A 22,282-nucleotide genomic window follows, 5' to 3' on the forward strand; every position below is an offset into this window, starting at 1 on the left:
CACTTCCAGGGTGTAAGCAATCAGCTAAAACTGTAATATTGTATGTGTGTGTGTATATATATATAATATAATATATATTATAATTTTTTTAAATGTCATTTGTTTCTCTGTTCTCTTTTTCTTTATATTTCAGAAACCACACACACACACATACACACCCTTCACATTTATGCTGTCTTACTGTGTTGCATCTAACCAGTACATTTATCATCCCAAACCTGATACCGGACGTTTATCGAATCCTGACTGATCCACCAGGTCAAATATTTCTGCCCAAGAGTCAGAGCAGTTCCTCATTTGGGCTCCTCTCCAACGTGGCAAATTCTTTTTTTTTTTCTTTTTTTTCCTGAAATGTGGAACATTATTTGTTTACAGTGGTATGTGTCACTTGCTTTTATTTGCTGTAAACTGGTTGTTTTAGTGGTGGGTGTCGTTTTGACCATATCAGGGCTCAGGTAGATGATGCTGGACTGGCCAAAGAACGAGTCGATTTTGTCTTCTTAAATAGTTTTGGCGTCTTTGACACAGACCTTATTCTATGGTGGGTTCTTCTGATACTGCATTGGGGATTTTAGACTAGGATAGGAGGATTTAGAAAAAAAAAAATAAACCATCAAATCATTAAAAAATCTTTCTTTCCTCAGAAGGACACAGTTCATGGGAACAAATAAACACATCTTTTCCACTTTTCAAGGCTTTCTTTTATGTCTAAGACTTAGCAAGGTCTGCTCAGCTTTTCAGCCCTTCTCTCTTTTTTCTTTTTTTTCTTTCTTTTACACACACACACACACACACACACACACACACACACACACACACACTTTACATTCAGGGGATTTACCACCCACATACTGCTAAATATACTACAACACACACACACAGACACATGCACACACACACACGCACTCACTCACACACACACACACACACACACACACACACACACACACACACACACACACTGCCACTTTACATATGGAGGATTTTCAGCCCACATAGTGCTATATATATATATATCCCTACATGTATTTCTCTTTACATGGTTGACGCTGCCATATATAATACATTTAGCTTATTAATAAAGCAGAGACGGATCATTCAGAAGCTTGTTCACTTAACTTCTCTCAGAGTGTGGATTAAAAATGCAGCCAACACAGGATTTCCTCTGAGGTCCAGGAGAAAGATGTCTAGTGTGTGATATGTTTATAAAGAGATTAACTGAAGTCTCGTTCAAGGCATTTCAGTGTGGTGTAACCACTGAACGCCAGCGTGGTAAGGTTGTCTGGAATCAGTGCAGTTCAACTGCAGAATACAAGTGTGTTTTGGTTGTCTAGAATCAGTGTGGTTTAACCACAGCATATGAGCGTTGTTTGGTTGTCTGCAATCAGCGTGGTTGAACCGCTGAATACAAGTGTGGTTTGGTTGTCTGGAATCAGTGTGGTTTAACCATGGAATACAAGTGTTGTTTGGTTGTCTTGGATCAGTGTGGTTTAACCGCGGAATATAAGGGTGGTTTGGTTGTCTGGGATCAGTGTGGTTTAGCCTCTGAATACGGGCGTGCTTTGGTTGTCTGGAATCAGTGTGGCTTAAACGCAGAATACGAGTGTGGTTTGGCTGTTGTTTCTGAGGGTGAGGTGGATGTTACAGTCATGTGTGGCTGCATTCAGACTTTTTATAGGATAAGTGCCCATTGAAAAACTTTGTTGTTGAACATACACTCAAACACACACACACACACACACACACACACACACACACACACACACACAGACTCAAATGCTGATATTAGACTCTCTGGCATCATTGGCAAAAATGAAGCTTTAAATCCAGTCCATTTGTTTATATGTAAATGAAGCAACGTTTGAAAATGTGTTTCAACCATAATCGTAAACAAAACAATAACAGTAAACGGCTTTTGTAAAGTGCATCTGTGGGACATGAATGAGTCATTCAGAGGATTAGAACACAATAAAACAGCTGCTACATAGTCTCTCTCTCTCTCTCTCTCTCTCTCTCTCTCTCTCTCTCTTTTCTCACACACACATACACACAGACTCAAACGCAAATACTCAGAGAGGGAAAAATATATACACACATATATACTGTCTCACTCACTCTTCTCCCTCTCTAATCTTTCTATCTCTTCTTCTCTCCCTTTCTCCCTCTCTGTCACTCTCTGTTACTCTCTCTCTTTCTCCCTCTTTCTCTCTCTCTCTCCCTGATACACACACACTCACATGGACATACACACAATAACAGTCTGTGGGTATTTTGGTCACATACATGGCATCAGACTGAGACTGAGACCGGGCCTGTGTGTGTGTGTGTGTGCGTGTGTGTGCATGTGTGCACGCATGTGTGTGTAGACATTTGACAGACATAACAAGCCAGATGGCTTTAACCTGTATATAAAAAACATCTATTTTCACTCTTGGATGCCAACATCTCAAGTTGGGATTCTGAGAAAATGTATCTGAAAATAAATTTTCTCTTTTTATCTATGAAAAGTTATCAAATAAAAAAAAAAAGATTCAAAGCACTGAAACATGTATGTCATAGAACATGGTGAAGCATTGCCTAAGGTACACGATTCGCGTATCTTCTCTGTCATATTATCACCATATGACAGCATCTGCCCATCACTCTTCTTCATAGCATCCATAAAACACTTCCCCACTTCAGTATTAATGTTTCCCCTGGGATGGACATCCAGTTAAGGGTTCAGTCTTCCAGAATGGATGCCATCAGTGCCTTAACACAGCTCTGAGCACAGAGAGAGTGATAAATGCCTGAGTTCAGGGGTCAGGTCTAGCAGTAGGTCAGCAGGCCGCATCGCCAAAGGTTAAAGGTCAAACACAGGGCAACCAATGGCCTTAATCCCCTGAGCTTCCGGATACTTCCTAGTGTGGATGTACTCTCTTTCTCTCCCTGCATAGCCTGATTCAGAGAACAGTCATTTTACAGAGTTTACAGGATTTACAATCATTGAGTTCTGAACACACTGAGGAGAATCTGACATATGCTATATACATGTATGTATCTCATATATACATATACATACATACACGTGCACACAGACACACACACACACACATATACACATACGTGTGTGTGTGTGTGTGTGTGTGTGTGTGTGCATATATATACACAGAGGGAGAGAAAGAGAGAGAGAGAGAAAGAGATGAGAGAGAAGATATATTGAAGAGACATCAAAAATCATCCTGAAAAGACTAATCTAATCTGATGAACCATTGAAAGACTGAGAATCTGTGTGTGCGCGCGCGCATGCATGTGTGCGTGCGTGCGTGTGTGTGTTTGTGCACGTGTGTGTGTGTGTGTGAGAGAGAGAGAGAGAGAGAGAGAGAGAGAGAAGGAATGAAAGAGAGGCAAACAGACAGGCATAGTGAAGGACAAACATCCCCTGCAGATGTTCATCTGGACGTCACTGTTAAGAAAAGAGAAGTCCTAAAGGAAAGCTCAAAGTAGATCACAGAGAGAGAGAGAGAGAGAGAAAGAGGGAGAAAGAGAAGGAGAGAAAAACGTCAACAACAGCTGCCCTGCCTGATAAACACACACACACACACACACACACACATATACTCACACACACGCACCATTCTGTCTTCTACCTATACTCTTCAAACTCCCCATCCAAATCAGAGCAATTACAAACAACAAACAGATCCACACAGTGCTGGAGCTTATTAAGCAGTCAAGCCATTAGCGCTGCGGCTAAAAGTGGCGTTCATGTGAAAGTCTAGTAATTGGCACACAAAACATGATGTGAAGTGTTAGGTTACAGTGGAAATGTTTTCATCTTTGCAATTCATCTGACAAACAACAGATGCGTGCTGTCACATAGCCAGAACGGTGAGAATGACGCAGTTTCACAACAAGTCAATATTTTTCCCCCAACCCCAGTTTCAGTCCAACATTTTAACAAGACATCTTTATTTTATACCTAACACAAACCAATCTCATGCAACTTGTTGGGTAATCAGTAAAATCTACTATTGTCTTCATTGCAGTTTTATTGCTGATGTTAAGGTGAGCAGTCAAAAAAAGTTCCTCAGTGATGTGTCAAATATTATTGGCTCTTTCACTGAAACCAAGGTTGATTGACAAGTATAAAGTCACGCACACAGGTTTCCACACTGGGTATTGAATCCCCGACTCTCTTTATGTATCAGAGATTCAAATACTTCATTAAAACTGTACTGTGAATTGGGACACTACAAAAGGAAAATGACGAATAAAAAAAAAAAAAATTTTTTAAAGACCCATAATATATGGTGGTGTAGAAGCAGAGTGTGTTTTAATGAAAGTGATTGATATATCCTTTTAGTTGCCTTAAGAAAAGTCCTAAAATGGAGGAGCATCATTTAGACAGGACAGCTGAACAGAAATATTTGTGTCTCTTATTGGGTTCCTTTTCTTAATGAAAACCATCCTGAATAATTTAAGTCGTCTAATTATCAGTCAATACCATAATTAGCCTGACTGCTCCGAGTCATCCATTTCACAGGACGGACCGAAAGCTTCCAAATCGCACCACTGGCTAGATCAATGGAGAATGAGTTCTCTCCATCTGCTTCAGAGTTCTAACAAAAAAATACTGGGTTTATACTCCGCTCTCTTCCGACTCGCTTTGCAGGTTCCTTTAATGTCTTAAACCTTTGGTTCTGTTCCAGCTGCAGTGTGGTCTGAGAAAGGTTTAAATTAGACAGATCTCGACGTGTCTGGACAAGGGACAGGCCTTTCTGTCTCTCTCTCTCTCTCTCTCTCTCTCTCTCTCTCTCTTCAGCTCCGTTGTTCTGGATGAGCTGTTGAGAGGGACAGGTAGTGATTTCTGATTGATTGTAGCACTGGTTCTCGTACTGGACCAGGTGTGTCACCACAGAACCAAGACACATGGAACATCCCCCAATGGCACAATAGACAGCAGTGGAAATTTGTCGTCTGCACCGAGAAACTGGAAAATCCTGACCAAAACTGCTATTTCAAAAAAAAAGAAAAGAAAAGAAAATTAAAATGATTTGTTTTCTTAAATGAAGGACTATTTAATTTTCAAAATACTAAGAGGGCTCAGTTTTTTTTCTTTTTCACAGTTTCAATAAAATATGTTGCATCTGTTGCATCTAATTTACAATATTAAACAAGAGACCTATTTTCAATGGCCTCTGAAAGATGGTGTCTCGTAGGTGGTACTTGGATGCTTTGGTTTAATCAGAGGTGCAACTGTAACATAAGGTAATGTTTGTATTTCACATGTGTTTCACATGTGTTAAGAATCAAAGTGACTCTCCGGGACTGTAAGCATAATATAGGCATCCTGTGTCAATTTGTACAATTAAAACATAACACACAACAGTATCTCACAATACGATACGATACGATGTGATATGATATGATACATTACAATACTATACTTCACGATACAATACAAAATTATATGATTGCAAAACAATATGGTACAAAATGATACAATACAAAAGGAATGTGATGCTTTAGTAGTTTGCAATACCATGCAAACTTTTTTGAGGTTCACAAAAGACATAGGGATCCATTCTTTCTTTAAAGAGCTGATGAAAAGGCAAATGTGTGAGTGTGTGTGAGTGTGTGTGTGTGCGTGTGTGCGTGTGTGCGTGTGTGAGTGTGTGTGAGTGTACGTGAGAAGGTGTGTGTGTGAGAAAGTGTGTATGAGAAAGTTCTCATAATTTTAAGAGTATAGCTTTAAGGGACAGATAAATGGCTTATCAAAAAGAGGATGAATGGTATAGAGCTTCCCCCCAGGACCCTCCGTGACAGTGCAGACATATGTCAAAAGGCTTTAAAATAGTCAGGTAAACGCTGAGAGGGTTGTCTTTGGCTGGAGATTTTTTATTCATTACCAGCAGAAACTTTGACAGGAACCTCTAACGTTTTATTTCATCGTGAGACCTTTATAACCGTGCTGAAACAGTCTAAGCCACAGTATTGCCAGGTCGCTGGTTTGGATCTGAATCGGTGAGAAGTCTGACTCATGTGAGCCGGTGTGAAAGCTGATTCTGTACCTGTGTACATGAAAAGACAAGAAAAAAAATGCATCCAAATCCAAATGAGACATAAAATCTTTAGTCTGTTTCCACAGTGCTTACTTTAGCACAGCTAATTATAGACAGAGAGACCAACCATTCTTAATACATTAATTTAACTGTGGTCCTATAGACAAACCTGTTCTGGTTCTATAAGGTTCATAATGACGCCTCCCTTGAAAGAGGTACATAGTGGTGTGAAACCTAACCAGACCCAGACAGATGAAGTGAAGTAAGTCTGAAAACACACTCAGGCTTCTGACCATAGTGTTGTCTTTCTCCTTCTTGCAGGAGCAGATGGCTATTTCACCCTCACATTATAGTATATATCAGTATTTTGATATAGAATGCATTGTCTTAGATAAAAATGTATTTCAAAGGGCTTGGTGTATGTTCTACACTTTTTAGCACAGGCTATAGAAGCTTCCGGAGTCTGGCTGTATCCCCCGCACTAGAGTAAAGCAGTCTGTTGGCAGAAGGCCTTGTCCACGTAGCAACAGCCCTAATTATCTCTCTATTGTCACATCGGGGAGGGAGTGGCCTTTAAACCTGGAAAACGACAGAATGCTGAAAAAAAAATTCAGCCAAATAGAGTCGATAGAATACCTGGAGCTGGTCACCGATGGTTACGATCGTCCTGATGACAGCTGCCGCACCCACTCAGTCTTCCGTGGCCATCCTGAGCCTGATGTGAGAGTCAACAGGTTCATCTGTCGATAAAGCACTGATCTGATGAATGAGAGAGAGAGAGAAAGAGAGAGAGGAGGTTTTATAGTAAGTGCATTAACCCCTTGAGCTAAGTGTCATGTGCATTATAGCCCTGCAAAGCTCTTTTGTTAAAGTGCACACACACACACACACCGTCTGGCATACTCCCAGAGAGACGAGAGAATGAGATTACATTTGGCATCTTGCACCCGGGTAAGAATGCTGACAACAGAACTCTGCCAGCATTTGAGTTCCATGGGAACATTCCGGAACACACAGAAAGGCAATCCACCCAAGCTGTCAATCACAAACTAGACAAGCAGCTCTCAGTATTCTATCAGGCGACATTCTCAGTTTTCTTCAGCGTGCCAAAAGGGTATGGAAATGTTTCACTTTGAGCACAGAATAACAGTTTGTACACGGTTAGTATAATTAGTGTGATTTTCACGGGGTTAAAAATAACAGGCAGAAGCAGATGTTTCCATAATGAAGACCTCCACACGCACAGAGATTGACGTCTTGATCAAAATGGAAGACATTATTGTTTTGATTATGGGGTTGGAATATCATCACTCATTTGCAGTGCTATTCTCATCTTTATGCACAATTATCTGCTTTTTAAAATTACAATTTGTATCATGTTAACCACAGTGTCAGTTACATTCTATATTTTACAGATTGATATTAATCAAGTATTTTATTCTTCTAATATTCCATTATTCCAATGTCTCCACAACACTGACTTACAGCTGGGTCATATTAAATACCTCTTGCATTTTGTGTATCCAGAGTATTACTGCATTAGTACAATATTAATTATAAACTACCACACAGTAGAAACATAGAACATAATTGCTGTGAAGAGTTTGTTTCTTTGGGGTGGGGTAGGGGTGTGGAGAGTTTACTGTGCAGCTGCTGAGAGATGTAAGGTTATGTTTTTGATCTGAGAGGACCTTTTTTGGCATATGCATACAACATTGTGTATATGTAGAGAATCACTGGAAACACTCACGCATGCCTTCTTCAAAATCAACCCACTCAGACAGGTTCTCACATTTGGAAGAAGCTATTTGAGCGTTCTAGAAAGGTCCATGTTCTATATTGTGATCACCCTTAGCACTGAGCATAGTCCCACTTGTAAGGACCTTGTTCTCCTGTGGAAATTTTTCAAGATTTTTCCATTTTGTTACTGCTCCTCCTGACTGAGGTTGTTCAGATATTTCGATTTGCATCTTGTACACTCAGACAGACAAGCACGTTTTTATCGACAGCGCTGTAGAATATTCCACATCTGTGTTGTTTCAAGCAAAGCTTTTCAAGTGTTCTAGAACATTCCAGATTGCATCATGCAAAACTTGCACTGATTATGATGTCATTTCATCTCCTTGCAGAGTATGAGTGCGCGCTTCTTTCCCTATGACGTAATCCTCACAGATGCCGTCCTTAGCCTGGATGAGGACTCTGTTTTGTCCACCAATGAGGTAAGGCTTTGTCCATGAACCCAGACATACATGTGCTAAAATAAAACTCTAAAAGATGCAGCCAAAATGTTACACATTGAAGGCATCTTCGCCTTCTCTACAGAGAGGAAAAACAAACAAAACAGCCAACCCTGTCTGTCAGCTCAAAAATGCAGAAATACACTCCTCTCTTGTCTGTTAAGGGACACGCTTGATAACACTGAAATGGCATGACGTTTTCACTTTCTGCTGAAAATAGACAGAAAAGATTTCTTCTGCTGCCACAATTGCCTTTAATGTAGCACAGCTTTCTGTTTTTTGTTTTTTTGTTCATTTTGTTTATATGTTGTATATGTTGGGTTTTTTTTTTTTAATTTTCACACGCACGCACGCACACACACACGCACACGCCCACACGCACACACGCACACACACATACACACACACACACTCCTTGCTCCTAAGGCTGGCTAATTGTTATGCAGCTTGTATAGAGTCCCTCCCTTGTTGCCATGGTACGTATTTGTGTATGCACTTTGTTAATGTCAATTCTCTTTTCTCATATTCAATTAGAGCAGCAATGATATTTGCACAGTGCAGAATCAGCATGCTGCCCCTGGCTGCCTTTAATTGCCTTAGGCCCTGTAATGTAATAACACAATAATACATGTCAGAGAGAGAGAAAGAGAGAGAGAGAGAGAGAGAGAGAGAGAGGGGGAGAGAGAAGGGGCTGATGGGAAATCTCCCCTCTGTGTGAGAGTCTCTGAGGAACCTTTTGCTGTGCCCATTGTTCAGACTGATGGTGTCTGTGCTAAGTGCTTCCTTGGCTGAGCGTTGTCTGTGCCGTGAGAACACAGGTCAGATGTGAAACAGTTGTCTCTGTTGGACGTGCGAGCTGCGGTTTTTGGCTGTTTGCTCAATCTGAGCAATTTTATCCTCTATTACAGCTCAGATTCTCACACTCACTCTCCCAACAAAAAAGCTTCTACAAAAGCAGTGAACCCATATTACAGGCGACTTTAAGGTTTAACACCAGACTATGTCAGTGAATCAGACCGGCCAAAACAGGGCATTCGAATACTCTAAAAGTATGGCCCCCGGCTCTCTCTTCAGTGAACAGAGTTACTCCCAGTCCGATTCACCAAAAGTAAACCTTTTCATCATAAAACCTTGATACATGAACTGTCCTAGACTGTGAACTCTTTTACCCCTGTAGTCAGATCCTGGGCACCCTCTCCTGATTGGCTGGGACTGCCTGATTAATAATAATCGGAGAATTTGTTAAGTTTCTATGGATAAATGGAGCATTATGTTTCCTTGTTGCTGCATATTTAATAATCCAACAACACAGAAATAAATGAATGTCTGTGCTTATTAGAAATAATATCATCCGCAACGCCAACTTTAAATCAGTTAAGACAGATGAATAAGAGTAATAAGTCTAATCATTGTCTCTTTTATTCAGGATTGTGCAGGAGTTGGAATGGTACTCTTAGTTTGTTTCAACAATTTAATAAAACATAAATCTTTTTCTTTTTCTTTTTTTTTAGGACTTTTTTTTTTGCATTCATTTTTTTTTTGCCTTGTCTTCGCCACGATTCCAGGCACTTTTTAAAAGCTCAGATTTGTTCCATTAAAGTTTCTGCATTGTTAAAATTCTGGCACGGAATTTTCAGTTGATGCACCGAGAAGTAACATCATCTCTGTGTCTCCAGATGTTGTCAGAATGTGGCTCTAGTCAAGAACAGCACATCATTTGACTGGACAATGCTGTTCAAAAAAAAAAAAAAAGAATGAAAGCGAATCATGTGTTCCTTCATCTGCCACAGTGTGAGAAAGATGTAAAGTTCAAGAGGCGATAAAGGTGGTTTGTGAAATGTGTTCATTTGTGGAGCAGCCTACGACCCACAGAGATTATTAAAGTGTCAGAGTATGAAGTCACACTTGGACTAAATCAACCCAGTTCACGAAACAGAAACCAAATGCTTCAGGCTAAGCTGCTCTGATGCCAATTGAGTCATAAGTAAAAGATGTATAATTAGCTAATGAGGTAATTGTTTTAATAATCTAATGAGGTAATTATCTGGTTTTACGTAGCACTGTTTAATGGGTTTTTTTTGACTGATCCTTTCGCCTTGGGCTTTGGAAACACTGATGTTGGCAGTATTAAAGTGTTGAGAGAAAAATCAGATTTAATCAACCATTTAGTGTTTATTTAGGAAAAACAACATCTGGAACACTGGATGCTCACAACACAGTGACCAGTTTGCAGATCTTGGAGAATAAATAAAGTTTATCAGTTCTGTTCATTCCTTAAAACAAACTCTAAGAAGTCAGTCAAAAACCGTGATAGACATTGAATCGCTTTGAATTCTTCCCAAACGCCCCCCCCCCCCCCCCCCCCCCCCAACCCCACCCCAGCAGCGAAGATGTAGCATTATGTTTCCATCTGAGCTGAACGCATGATTTTTCTGAACCAGTCTGCTGAGTTTTTCAGGCATTTTGCAGATTTCTTTCTTTCCTGGTCAAAGTCCTGTCTTGTACTGGTTTTGAAGTCTGTCTCATGGAAATGACAGTGTAACCAGCAGGAGAGTGAGAGTAAAAGGAGACAGCCAATCAGCTTCCTACATTTCCCAACCCTTCCAAAAATCTGCATTTCCAAAAGCTGACAAGCTGACAGTAACTTCAGTCCAAATTCATGATCAGTGTTGTAGCCCACTGTGTGTGTGTGTGTGTGTGTGTGTGTGTGTATGTGTGTGTGTGTGTGTGTGTGTGTGTGTGTGTGTGTGTGTGTGTGTGTGAAGTTATGTTTAATTAATCTCTGTGATCTTTTATTTAACATCGCTAGTCAATTATTACCTTTTGCTCAGTAAGAGGACCTACCTTGTGCTTTTATCATGGTACAAGATTACAGAATCCGCCTCACAAAAGTTTTAATGAAGTTTCTCAAAGGACCCGACTCAGGGCTTTCCGAAAAGAAAAGAAAAATCCCCCACACCCTTCTACTCCACGGAAAAATCATCAGCACGAATCTCTCCTTCATCTGTTTAGCAGCCCGGCTAAGTCATTAGCCCAGGCTCATTGGAAGCATTTTAATTGAGTTCTGTGAGAATTTGGCATTTTCAACAGGGCGTTTTGGTAACAGTGTGGAGAGAATTCCTTGTTACATTATGAATTAGGTGAAATAAACTGATATTCAGATTTAACCACAGGACACATGATGTGTGTGTGTGTGTGTGTGTACATTTATCCCCAAGACAAAGGGGAAAAAAGTGAAAACCAGGCTTCATGAGTAAGGTGCTGTTACCTTAGACCAGACTTTCCTCAGGGTTTCTCTCGCTCTCTCTTCATCCGTTGCTTATGTGTTTCTGCCGTGTGATTAATGCTGTTGGGCATTTGCGTTTGTCAGTTTAAATAATCAAAAGGCGCAGAGATGGTTTTTTGGTAGTAGTCTTCTTTATTGAGGCTCAACGATGGTGCAAAAAAGAAGAGGAAAAGAGGAGAGGAGCCGCTCCTTGAGCAGAAGACGTTACTGCAGCTGAGTCATGATGTAACTGACTAAAGAACACTATTTCCCTGGCAAAGATATACCCAGGCCACACAGGGCCTTTGGTCTTGCATGTCTTAGATAACGAGTCCCTTTTACCTAGATTTGAGAGAGAAAACAAGTAATTTCTGTTTTTTCTGCTGGACCCTCAGATTTATGCCACCAACAAATGACCAGGTGCAAATACCTTCATAGCACAGAAATTCTGCTAGGCTCCACAACACATAAAAAAAAGCTATGTTTAAACAGGAAAAATTTCTTGTTTGTCATAAATGACAGCAGATGTAATCAGAGGAGCTTTCTCAGAATGTATGTTTTTTGGGCTGATATCTCTGAAGCTAATGACTAACAGGTCAACTTGTCTAAACATACATTAAGACTGACGTTTCCAACCTTTTCCCTCGATTCGGCCGTTTCATTTTCTCATGTCTTCAGGCAAACTGTAAGACACATTTTTCTGCTCTCTTGCATACTGAAAATGATCTCTCTCTCTCTCTCTCTCTCTCTCTCTCTCTTTCTCTTCTGCCTGAAGGTTAGTAAACGTATGATAAATGTGCAGAGCATTTCTACACTTCCTAAAAAGGTCCTGAAGAGAAGAGATAATTTTTCAAAAAAACTCCCTCTGTCTCTATCGCCCTCTCTCTCTCTCTCTCCTTCTTCTTCTTCTTCTTGTCCACAGGTTGATTTTGCTTTCATCGTGTGGCAGAGTTTCCCAGACAGAATTGTTGGCTATCCAGCCCGAAGTCATTACTGGGATGCTGGGAAGGCACGGTGGGGCTACACCTCCAAATGGACCAATGAATTCTCCATGGTTCTGACCGGAGCCGCCTTCTACCACAGGTCTGCTCTATGCTATTCGCTGCGACACCTGTCCATCATCCACATCATCCTCATAGGGAAGAGCATCTGATGACAAGCAGAAAGTCACACACACACACCCCACAGTGCTACACAGTGTTAGACTTGCTAATGCCTGTGTGGCGATACAGGGAAACGCAGTGTGTGGCCAAGCACAGCTACAGCTGTCAATCAACCATGAAAGAGCGAGAGAGAGATGTGTCACTCAGTTACTCACACTTCACAGGCTCTGGATGGATGGATGGATGAATAGGTTTATTACAGATAAACAGAGAGAGTGAGAGATTGTGAGAGAGAGAGAGAGAGATCTAAGAGAATCTGTACCTCTAAAACCACAATGGTATGTGTTTACTCTGACATAGATTTGTAATTGTCTATCTCACTGTTTGGACATGTAAGATGTTTTGCAGATGGGTAATTTATATGGTATACGAAAAATGAGAAGAAATGAATGTTTTTTAATGAATGTTTATGAGGGCTTTCTTGCTTTCTTAGCATTGAGATTTGAGAAGTGGAAAACTGCTCCAACATAAACGCAAAAGTGTGTGTGTGTGTGTGTGTGTGTGTGCGCGCGTGCGTGCATATGTGTGTTTCATCAGGATGTGAGCTTTAAATGGTTTAATTGGTTGAATCGATTCGCCCACATTTTAATGAGGTTCAAATGGATGTCAGTATCATATATTAGTTTACATAGATTATCCTCAGAATTAAGACTCATGAAATTGTAATAGGTTCTGAATATGACCTCCCATTTAAACACAGTTATGCTAATCCACTTTGTTCAGTTCTTCACCTCAAAGTGATATGCATGTTAAAAATGCTATGTCATAAACAAGAAAAACAAGAACAGTGATAACAACAACAATAATAATAATAATAATAATAATAATAATAATAATAAATAGAAATAAAATTGACTTCCTGATCCAAACAGTAAAGACCTTGTCAGATGATATCAAGATGAAGTTCAGATTAGATAAATGTGCAAGGCTCATCGTCAAGCGTGGCAAGATCTCCAGCACTGTTGGAATAAAACTGAATGAGGGATACATCAAGGACACAGATGTCAAAGACGGCTACAAGTACCTCGGAATATGGCAACCTCAGGAGCAGCAGCAGTTCTAGTTTGTATGGCGCCCTGAGCGAACCACCCCCAACAAAGGAAAAAAGGACCATTCTGCACTATCTGTAATTTTTATTCAGACATTTGGAACAACACAGATAAATAATGAGAACCTTTTTAAAACTATATAAATATAGAAATATACACAAAAATAAGACTCATATATATCAAAAAGAAGTAACAAAACAAATAGATTTTTTTTTTTTAAAATCTTTTAGGTTAGCCTACAGACCGTCAGATGCTCTGTCAACCAATTTGTTGTAACTGCACAGATATACGTTTCCCAAATCCCAAGCACTGTGAGTGCCAACAGTTGAGCCCCAGTTTTCCAGACTCTGCGGAGGACCGATGAAGTGCGATTTATTCATGAAACAGCTCATAACTACTTGCTAAGCAAGCTATACCGACATAAGCTCTCAGTGTCACAAGCTCTATCTTTCTGTAAATTATATTATATGATTGAGTTAAATAATTATACTGTTGGTTGACCAACTTATGTATCCGAACTCCCGGGCTATGGAATATTTCATGCATGTAGACCATTGCTATCTAATATTAACATGTCGATGTTAACACCGAACCTCCCATCAGCAAACTGGATTTTCTCTTTCTCGAAATGACATATCCAACAGTTGCCTTGATATCGCATGCCTCTCCTTTGCTTAAACCTGTTATTGAAAACTCTAGTTTCAGCCTGTTATAGGAGACAGATTTCTTTGACCAATCTCTCATTCAACCGACAGCCCTCAGTTCCCTATCGGTAGAAGCACAGATTCATTCAAGCCGAAACAACTCACCGGCTTGCGTGGTAACACAAGCATAGGCACTACAGGGTTACACCAAGATGGTCCACTCCAGGTAAACATGTGTTACGCCTTGTAATTGCGATCATACAAGGAAGTAAGAAGAGGAAGTCGTTTTTATTTTGAATCACAGGCAAAAAAGAAAAAGTTGACTGGGTTGAGAATTTAATTTTTCAACACGGGAACAACAGTTATAGTTCTTACAACTCAGATTGGTTATAAATGAACTCAAGAGGATGGCAGAATTTTGTTTGTTAATGCGAATAAATACCTGAAATGGGAGCTTCCTAATGGCTTAGTATTTGTGTATCCTAATATTCCTGCATGTCATCCTTTCCAGTTTGGTCGCTCAAATTTAAAACAGAAAATTCCAATTGTTACAATGTTCAGAATCCATCTCTCCACCTGGTTAACTGACCCACACAGTGACATGACATTGTTGACATGATGTGCAAATGAGCGATAGAAAACCGATCATGCAAATGTCACCATTCCGAATTTTTTTGGGTCGGCGCCCCGTGCCACCCCCAGCAAGATGCCACCCTGGACGGCTGCCCATGTCGCCCATACCTAAATCTGCCACTGCTCAGGAGAAGGTCAAGAAGACAGTCACAAGCACCTGCAAGCATAGACTGAAGAAAGTCCTGAAGTCCAAGTTCAATAGATGGGACAAGATCCAAGCCATTAACACCTACACCCTCCCATTAATAATCTGCACTGGAGCAATCATCCAGTGGGCCCTGGAAGAGGTGGTGAATAAAAAGGAAACTGATGACCTTGTATGGAGCCCTCCATCCAACAGCAGACATCCAATGCTTCTATGTGACCCAGGACTAAGGAGGAAGGGGCCTCTGAAACATCAGAGCAGAGGAACTCAGTCTGACTCAGTCTGAGTACACATGGTTCCCCCCAAGACCAGGGCGCAGTTGTCCAGGCAATCTTCCCAGGAGGACTGTACAAGAAACCTGAGAAAGGTGCCAAGGGCTTGGAGAGGACTTGGAGAGACAAGACTTGGATGTGACAGTTACCCACCTACTGACTGGATGTCCGAAGATCACCAACACCGAGTACTTGAAGAAGCACAACATCATTGCAGCACTGGTGCATAAGAGCGTCTGTGAGAACTACCAGATCCCACTGTGTCAGAAGCCATGGCTGCATGAACGTGAACCTGGAAATCAGAACCAACAGGAAGATCTCAACAAGGCAGCCAAACATCACAGTGATCCATGAGGATACTGGAAGAGCAACGATCATTGACTTTGCAATTTCAGATGACCAGAATGTCTCAACCAAGCAGAAGAAGAAAATCAGCCAATACCAGGATCTGTGACTTAAAGTGTGAAACATCTGGAACGTTGAGGCCCAAGTCATCCCAGTAGTAACCAGAGCTCTGGGCAACTATTCCCCAGAACAGAACAAATACTTAGGATGAACAAACACAATGCAGCAGCCCTCATCAAGGAAACGCTGCTTGGGAGTGGATACATCCTTTGCAAGATCCTGGATCTCCCAAAGGACTTATAGGAACTCCGATACCCAGAAGGACAACAACCAAGTCAAGGAAAGCGTGGTGATGAATGAACAATAATAGTACTAAACTTGTAATAACTGTAAAAAGTTGTATTACAGAGAAGATGGGGATAGGGCATAAATTGTGTGTGGAGGAGCAGCTGGAGAATTTGAGGAATAGTTTTGTTGACAGGATCACTGGTGCTGTTTTAAAGATCAATTGTGAAGAAGAGCAGGAGCTCAGAGTTTGTTTTAGCGGAAGGTCTCCGTGCTCATCCCTCTTTCTGCTGGCAGACAAACGAGTGTGAGGGCAGACCTTCAACCTGACAACTTAAACAGCCCAGAGACACTGATTTACACAGCGACTGCCCGGAAAATAGAAACAGGCAGAGTGAGAGGGAGAGAAAGAGAGAGAGAGAGAGAGAGAGAGAGAGAGAGAGAGAAGGAAAGAGGGGGAAAGAGATAAAAAAAAAATAAAGCAGTAGAGAGATAAGGCACCTGTCGGTTATGGATCTGGGTGGAGAGCTCCAGTGGCTGCCACTCAGGGACAGAGAGAGAGAGAGAGAGAGAGAGAGAGAGAATAAGAGAGAGAGAGATGCCTGTCACTTGTCCAGACACGGCTTAATCAACAAACCAGAGAAGAGACAGAGCACGATCAAAACCTGACAGAGAGGAGCAAAGTCTCTCACTCTGTGAAATTAAAATGCATGGGTGCCCCCCTCCTCTCTCTCATTCTCACTCTTTCTCTCAGCAGGGTACAGTGGATGAATTACCAGTCACTGCTCTCTCTACCTCATGGTGAAAAGCAAATGAAAAAAGACATTAAAGTTGGGGAAATTGTTTGTATGCTCTGCGTCTCAGACGAATTTCTCTTTCTCTGTGGAGGGTGGGTTTGGAACAACGAGTATAATCAAATGATGTTATTTCAGTTTGTGTTTGTCACTGTGAAATTTAGCATCAAAGTTGAGAGTGTTTTGTTTTGGATGTGGGAGTCTTCGTCTCTCTCTCCCTATCTTTTTTTTTTTACACAGGATAGTTTAATGTAAAGCCTTTGTAAATTATTACAGTAAATTATTAAAGAATGGATAATTATGTCTACAGCTTTGGTTTTACAGAGCTATGGGTTAAAGGGTTTTTAAAAAAACTCAAACACTTCTAGAAATTCTCTCTCTCTCTCTCTGTCCCTCCTTCCCTCTTTCTCTTTCTTTCTCTCTGTAGGTATTACCACTATCTGTTCACTCATTACTTGCCTCCCAGTCTTCTCCGCATGGTGGACCACATGGCTAATTGTGAGGACATCCTTATGAACTTCCTGGTTTCTGCGGTAACGAAGCTCCCACCAATCAAAGTCACACAGAAGAAACAGTACAAAGAGACCATGATGCAGCAGGTCAGTTTAATGTTTGTAGTGAATGCCTGAGTGAGTGCTGTGTTTGTGGTGAATGACTGAATGAGTGAGTGCTGTGTCTGTGGTGAATGACTGAATGAGTGAGTGCTGTGTCTGTGGTGAATGACTGAATGAGTCAGTGCTGTGTTTGTGGTGAGTGACTGATCAGTGCTGTGTTTGTGGTGAGTGACTGAATGAATCTGAGCTGTGTTTGTGGTGAGTGACTGGATGAATCAGTACTGTGTTTGTGGTGAGTGACTGATCAGTGCTGTGTTTCTGGTGAGTGACTGAATGAATCAGTACTGTGTTTGTGGTGAGTGATTGAATGAGTGAGTGCTGTGTTTGTGGTGAATGAATGAATGGAGTGAGTGCTGTGTTTGTGGTGAGTGACTGAATTAGTCAGTGCGGTGTTTGTGGCAAGTGACTGAGCACTGGTGTGTTTGTGGTGAGTGACAGATCAGTGCTGTGTTTCTGGTGACTGATCACTGCTGTGTTTGTGGTGAGTGACTGAATGAGTTATTGCTGTGTTTGTGGTGAGTGACTGAATTAGTCAGTTTGTAGAGAAATGACTGAATGACTTGGTGCTGTGTTTTTGGATGAATATCTGAATGAAACTGCTGAATTTTTAAGTATTTACTTAATATTTACCTTAAGAGTTTCATAAACTTCCAGCAGGACAGCAATAAGCTTCTCTCTCTCTCTCTCTCTCTCTCTCTCTCTCTCTCTCTGTCTCTCTCTGCGTGTGGGCGTGTGCGTGTGTGTGTGTGTGGGGGGGGGGGGGGGGGGGGGGGGCTAATAATGCTTAGATTTCAGACTCCATACGAAACAGCACCTTAAATATATATATTTAGGACATTTTTAGGACATTTTAAAATAGTTTAAGGCAGGTTAAGCATCACAGCCAAAGCAGATATTAGATTCTAAAAGATGCTAAAAATTCTAAAAAGCTCATTTCACTTTGATCCCATTGGTTCTGGTCATTCTGCTGGCTTACACAGAGGAGTTCCACAGCTTTCTTTATGACACTGTCATAATGTTAGGGCAGTAATGACGTTAATTTTCCTAGACTTACTGTTTTAGTTATATGGGTGAAGGGGAGCTGACAGGTTCTCAAATGTTGCATTAGAGTAGCAAGGCTCTCTCTCTCTCTCTCTCTCTCTCTCTCTCTGTCTCTCTGAGCTCTGAGTGATGAGTGGACTCTGAGCAGACCGATGACTCAGCAGAAACTAGCCTTTGATAAATGACTCCTAATTGTGAATGATGAGCAATCTTTAACTGGAGGACTTAGCTCTGACCCTGTATATGAATGTGTGTGTGTGTGTGTGTGTGTGCGCACGCCTCCCCTCTTCCAATTCAGTGTCCTCTTTCCTCTCCTCTCCCCTCCTCTTTCATTTGTTCCCTGTTTTTTCCATCTGGGTCAATAGTTTTTTTTATTCCTATTTTCTCTTGACCTTTATATGTCTTATTCACTTGAGATTTTTAATGAATTTGGAAACAGGGAGAATGGTCTAATGATGTTCTGCTTGATATACATATGCCTAATTTCCAGTCAATTGGCCTCCTGAATCATAATGCTTGGCATTCAGTTATATAAATTATATTTTCCCAAATACTACTCAAATGTTATGTAGATGATCCCATGCAATGAAACCATTAATTCATCACACACACACACACACACACACATTTATTTTGAAAGAGTACAAACATGTCTTTTAAGTGTGTGTGTGTGTGTGGTAAGCTGGTGATCTGTGGTCAGTTTGTGCAAATCTGGAACCAAGGTTTCATACAGAAAACATATTTTTGCTTTTAGAGCACTAATGTTTCTCTCTCTCTCTCTCTCTCTCTCTCTCTCAGGGTTCGAAGACGTCCCGGTGGGCGGATCCGGACCATTTTGCCCAGCGACAGACCTGTATGAACACGTTCAGCAGCTGGTTTGGCTACATGCCCCTGAGGCATTCTCAGATGCGTCTGGACCCCGTGCTCTTTAAGGACCAAGTCTCCATCCTCCGCAAGAAATACAGGGACATCGAGAAACTCTAGAGTCCCATTTTCCCGGGGCCACGGTTCAGCTTCGGGCTCCTGGACGAACACAACATGACCGCAGAGCAAATCATATGCAAGCATGTGACATTTGGGGTCTGACGCACAGTTACTGTGCTTTAGGACACGGTGGGTCTGGGAAGATTTCTCAAAGTATGTCTGACTGCACCTGTCCAAGAGGTGAACTCTGACTGCATTTGTTGTTGTTGTTGTTGTTGTTGTTTACAGAGAGAATGCTGTGAGACTCTTTCTCTGAAAAAAAAAATTGCTCTGAATGAAGACCTGAGCTCTCAAGAGTTAGAAGTCTCTCCAATGCCTGCAATATGCGATTTTATTTTTAACTTTCTTTTTTGTATGTCTCCTTCTCTCTCTGTCTATATCCCTCTATCTCTCTTTTTTTTAAAAGAAAGCATTGAGTTAAATAAAGAAGAGTGCAGACGTCTTGGATTCACCTTCACAGTCGTTTTCGGTCCATTTTCAGTCTAATGAACAGCTGGTCTCACAAATTATATTTCTGGGAATTTAATTATGAACAAGTTTATTTTTTGATGGCTTCATTCTCCTCAAAGCTATAAATTGCCAAAAAGCAACTCTGATAAAAAGATGATGAAGAGTATTGTGTCAGGTGTTGTTCTTTCAACTTTTGGCCTTATGGTGTGTGTGTGTGTGTGTGTGTGAGAGAGAGAGAGAGAGAGAGAGCGAGAGAGAGAGAGAGAGAGAGAGAAAGATAGAGAGAGAGAGAGAGAGAGAGAGAGAGAGGGAGAGAAAGTACCTTTGTGTATCTTTGTGTGAGTGTGCAAACATCACAGAGAGAGAAACATGTATGTGAGTGTGTGTGTGTGTGTGTGTGTGTGTATGTGTGTGTGTGTGTGTACATTTCATATAGAGAGGAGAGTGTGTCTGTGCGTGTATTTAAAGATTTAAAACAGATTTGCAACAAACAATGCATCAGCTCACTGAAAAATACCCCCTTTTCATTTCAGTTCATGAACAATCGTAGTTTCCACAAACAGCCCCAAAAAGAAGCTTCACTCCAAGCCTGCCATGGAATCAGGTCTAGAACTTTCTGTCAGCGCACAGTGTTGGAGTCCCTGCTTTAATGTTTGAGGTGGAGTGTAAGTGTTAGTGACATGGTACTGCGTGTGACCCCCCCAGCAGAGGCCGGGGGTGGGCAAGGTGGTGTCTTTTGATGGCTTTATTACTGAGTGGTGTGGAGAGCCAGAGCAGTGGGTGTGGTCAGATGCAGGCAGGTTTGATATGTTTGTGATCTGTTGAAGCTTTTATGTTCCTCCTGAGAAAAAAATCTGTAACATCACTATCAGCCGAGGGGAGGAGTCCAGCTATTCTGTGGGATCCCATCGCGTGCTTTTTTTCTCCCCTCTCTCTCTCTCTCTCTCTCTCTCAAACAGTCTCTCTCTCTATATAGACATATATATCTTTCTCTAGCTCTGTAGTTCTCGCTCTCTTTCTTTCTGTCTTTCTTTTTTTCTTTCTTCCTGTCTTTCTCTCTTTCATTCTCAGTTCTCCTTTTTTCCTTGTTCCCTCCTTCTTCTCTCTCTCTCTATTTCCCCTCTTTTCTTCCTTCTTTCTTTCTGCCACTCTCTCTCTCTCTCTCTCTCTCTCTCTCTCTGTCAGTTCAATTTTTGACTGCAGACATTGGTTCTCAGTCATCATGAAATGTTGTTCAGTTTGTAAGACAGCTTCATTAATGGCATCTGTGTTTATACCATTCACAGTCAGTTAGTTCTGGGTTAGATTGCTGTTTATGCTCTTATTCTATAAGGTTTCCCTAAAAGCTGGAGAAAGCCATTACCTCTGGACTTACTGTGTGATTACCTCCTGAACTGGAAAGCACAGATAGCACCTGCAAATGCCATGAAGTACGATGAAAACATTAATATTTATAATCATTCTTCAAACTCACTATGATACCCACATACGTGTGCGAGTGTGTGTGTGAGAGAGGGAGAAAGTCTGTTGTCACTCTCTCTGTGCATGTGTGTGTGTGTGTGTGTGTGTGTGTGTGTGTGTGTGTGTGTGTGTATGTGTGTGTGTGAGAGAGAGAGAGAGAGAGAGAGAGAGAGAATGAGAGAATATGTGTTGCCTCTTCCTCTGTGCATGTGTGTGGGGAGTTGTATTGAAATCTGAGTAGTTTTTTAGCTGTTGTGTGTCTGATTCTTTGATTTAACCACAGTCACCCCCAGGTTCATTGCTCTCCTGTGAAAATACAGCTTTAATAGGCTAGCCTTATAAGGCCATGTTCCTGTCTCTGTTTGGATGGCCCCTCATGGCTCCTGATGTTCATCTGTATTCAGAATGACTGATCCCAGTAAACACACACAGTCTGGATGAATTGGAAAAAAAGTGGCCTGGTGTCAAAAGGTGCTGTTCCCTGATCTGTTTTGACTGCAGGGGATTTGTTCTTTTGTCCTTCTTCACCTACAGATAATGTATGGTAATGGGAAGACCCCTGGTCACCCAGCGCGCACACACACACACACACACACACACACACCTCTCCTTCAGCACCCACACACTCCAGGTATCATCCCTGCAGAGGTAAATCCAATAATCCTGAAATCTGACTGGAATAGCTTTAGCATTTTTGCCGACTTCTGGGAGTGATGAGAATAAACACGTTATGTTTAACTGCATCGTTGGGCAGCAGAGCCAGAGAAATTATCATTATTTATTTATTTTTTTTCATATTCATTACATATCTGTTCCCTTTTTCTTGGCCCTCAGACCTGGAGCAGCGATCCAGTTG

At 41.2% G+C, this 22,282-nt stretch overlaps 1 protein-coding gene across 1 annotated transcript in view; it reads left to right on the top strand.

The window, feature by feature from the left end:
* The window catches only part of LOC115818585 (exostosin-1), a 184,012-nt gene extending 164,497 nt beyond the window's left edge, over positions 1 to 19,515 (top strand). Inside the window, exons 8-11 of the mRNA XM_030781996.1 lie at positions 8,174 to 8,263; positions 12,469 to 12,629; positions 17,304 to 17,475; positions 19,330 to 19,515. Coding sequence (XP_030637856.1) covers positions 8,174 to 8,263; positions 12,469 to 12,629; positions 17,304 to 17,475; positions 19,330 to 19,515 — 609 coding nt within the window. The remainder of the gene's footprint in view (positions 1 to 8,173; positions 8,264 to 12,468; positions 12,630 to 17,303; positions 17,476 to 19,329) is intronic.
* Positions 19,516 to 22,282: the final 2,767 nt, after the last annotated feature.

This window comes from Chanos chanos, chromosome 8 (genome assembly GCF_902362185.1).
Source record: "Chanos chanos chromosome 8, fChaCha1.1, whole genome shotgun sequence".
In the NCBI taxonomy this organism is placed as follows: Eukaryota; Metazoa; Chordata; class Actinopteri; order Gonorynchiformes; family Chanidae; genus Chanos; species Chanos chanos.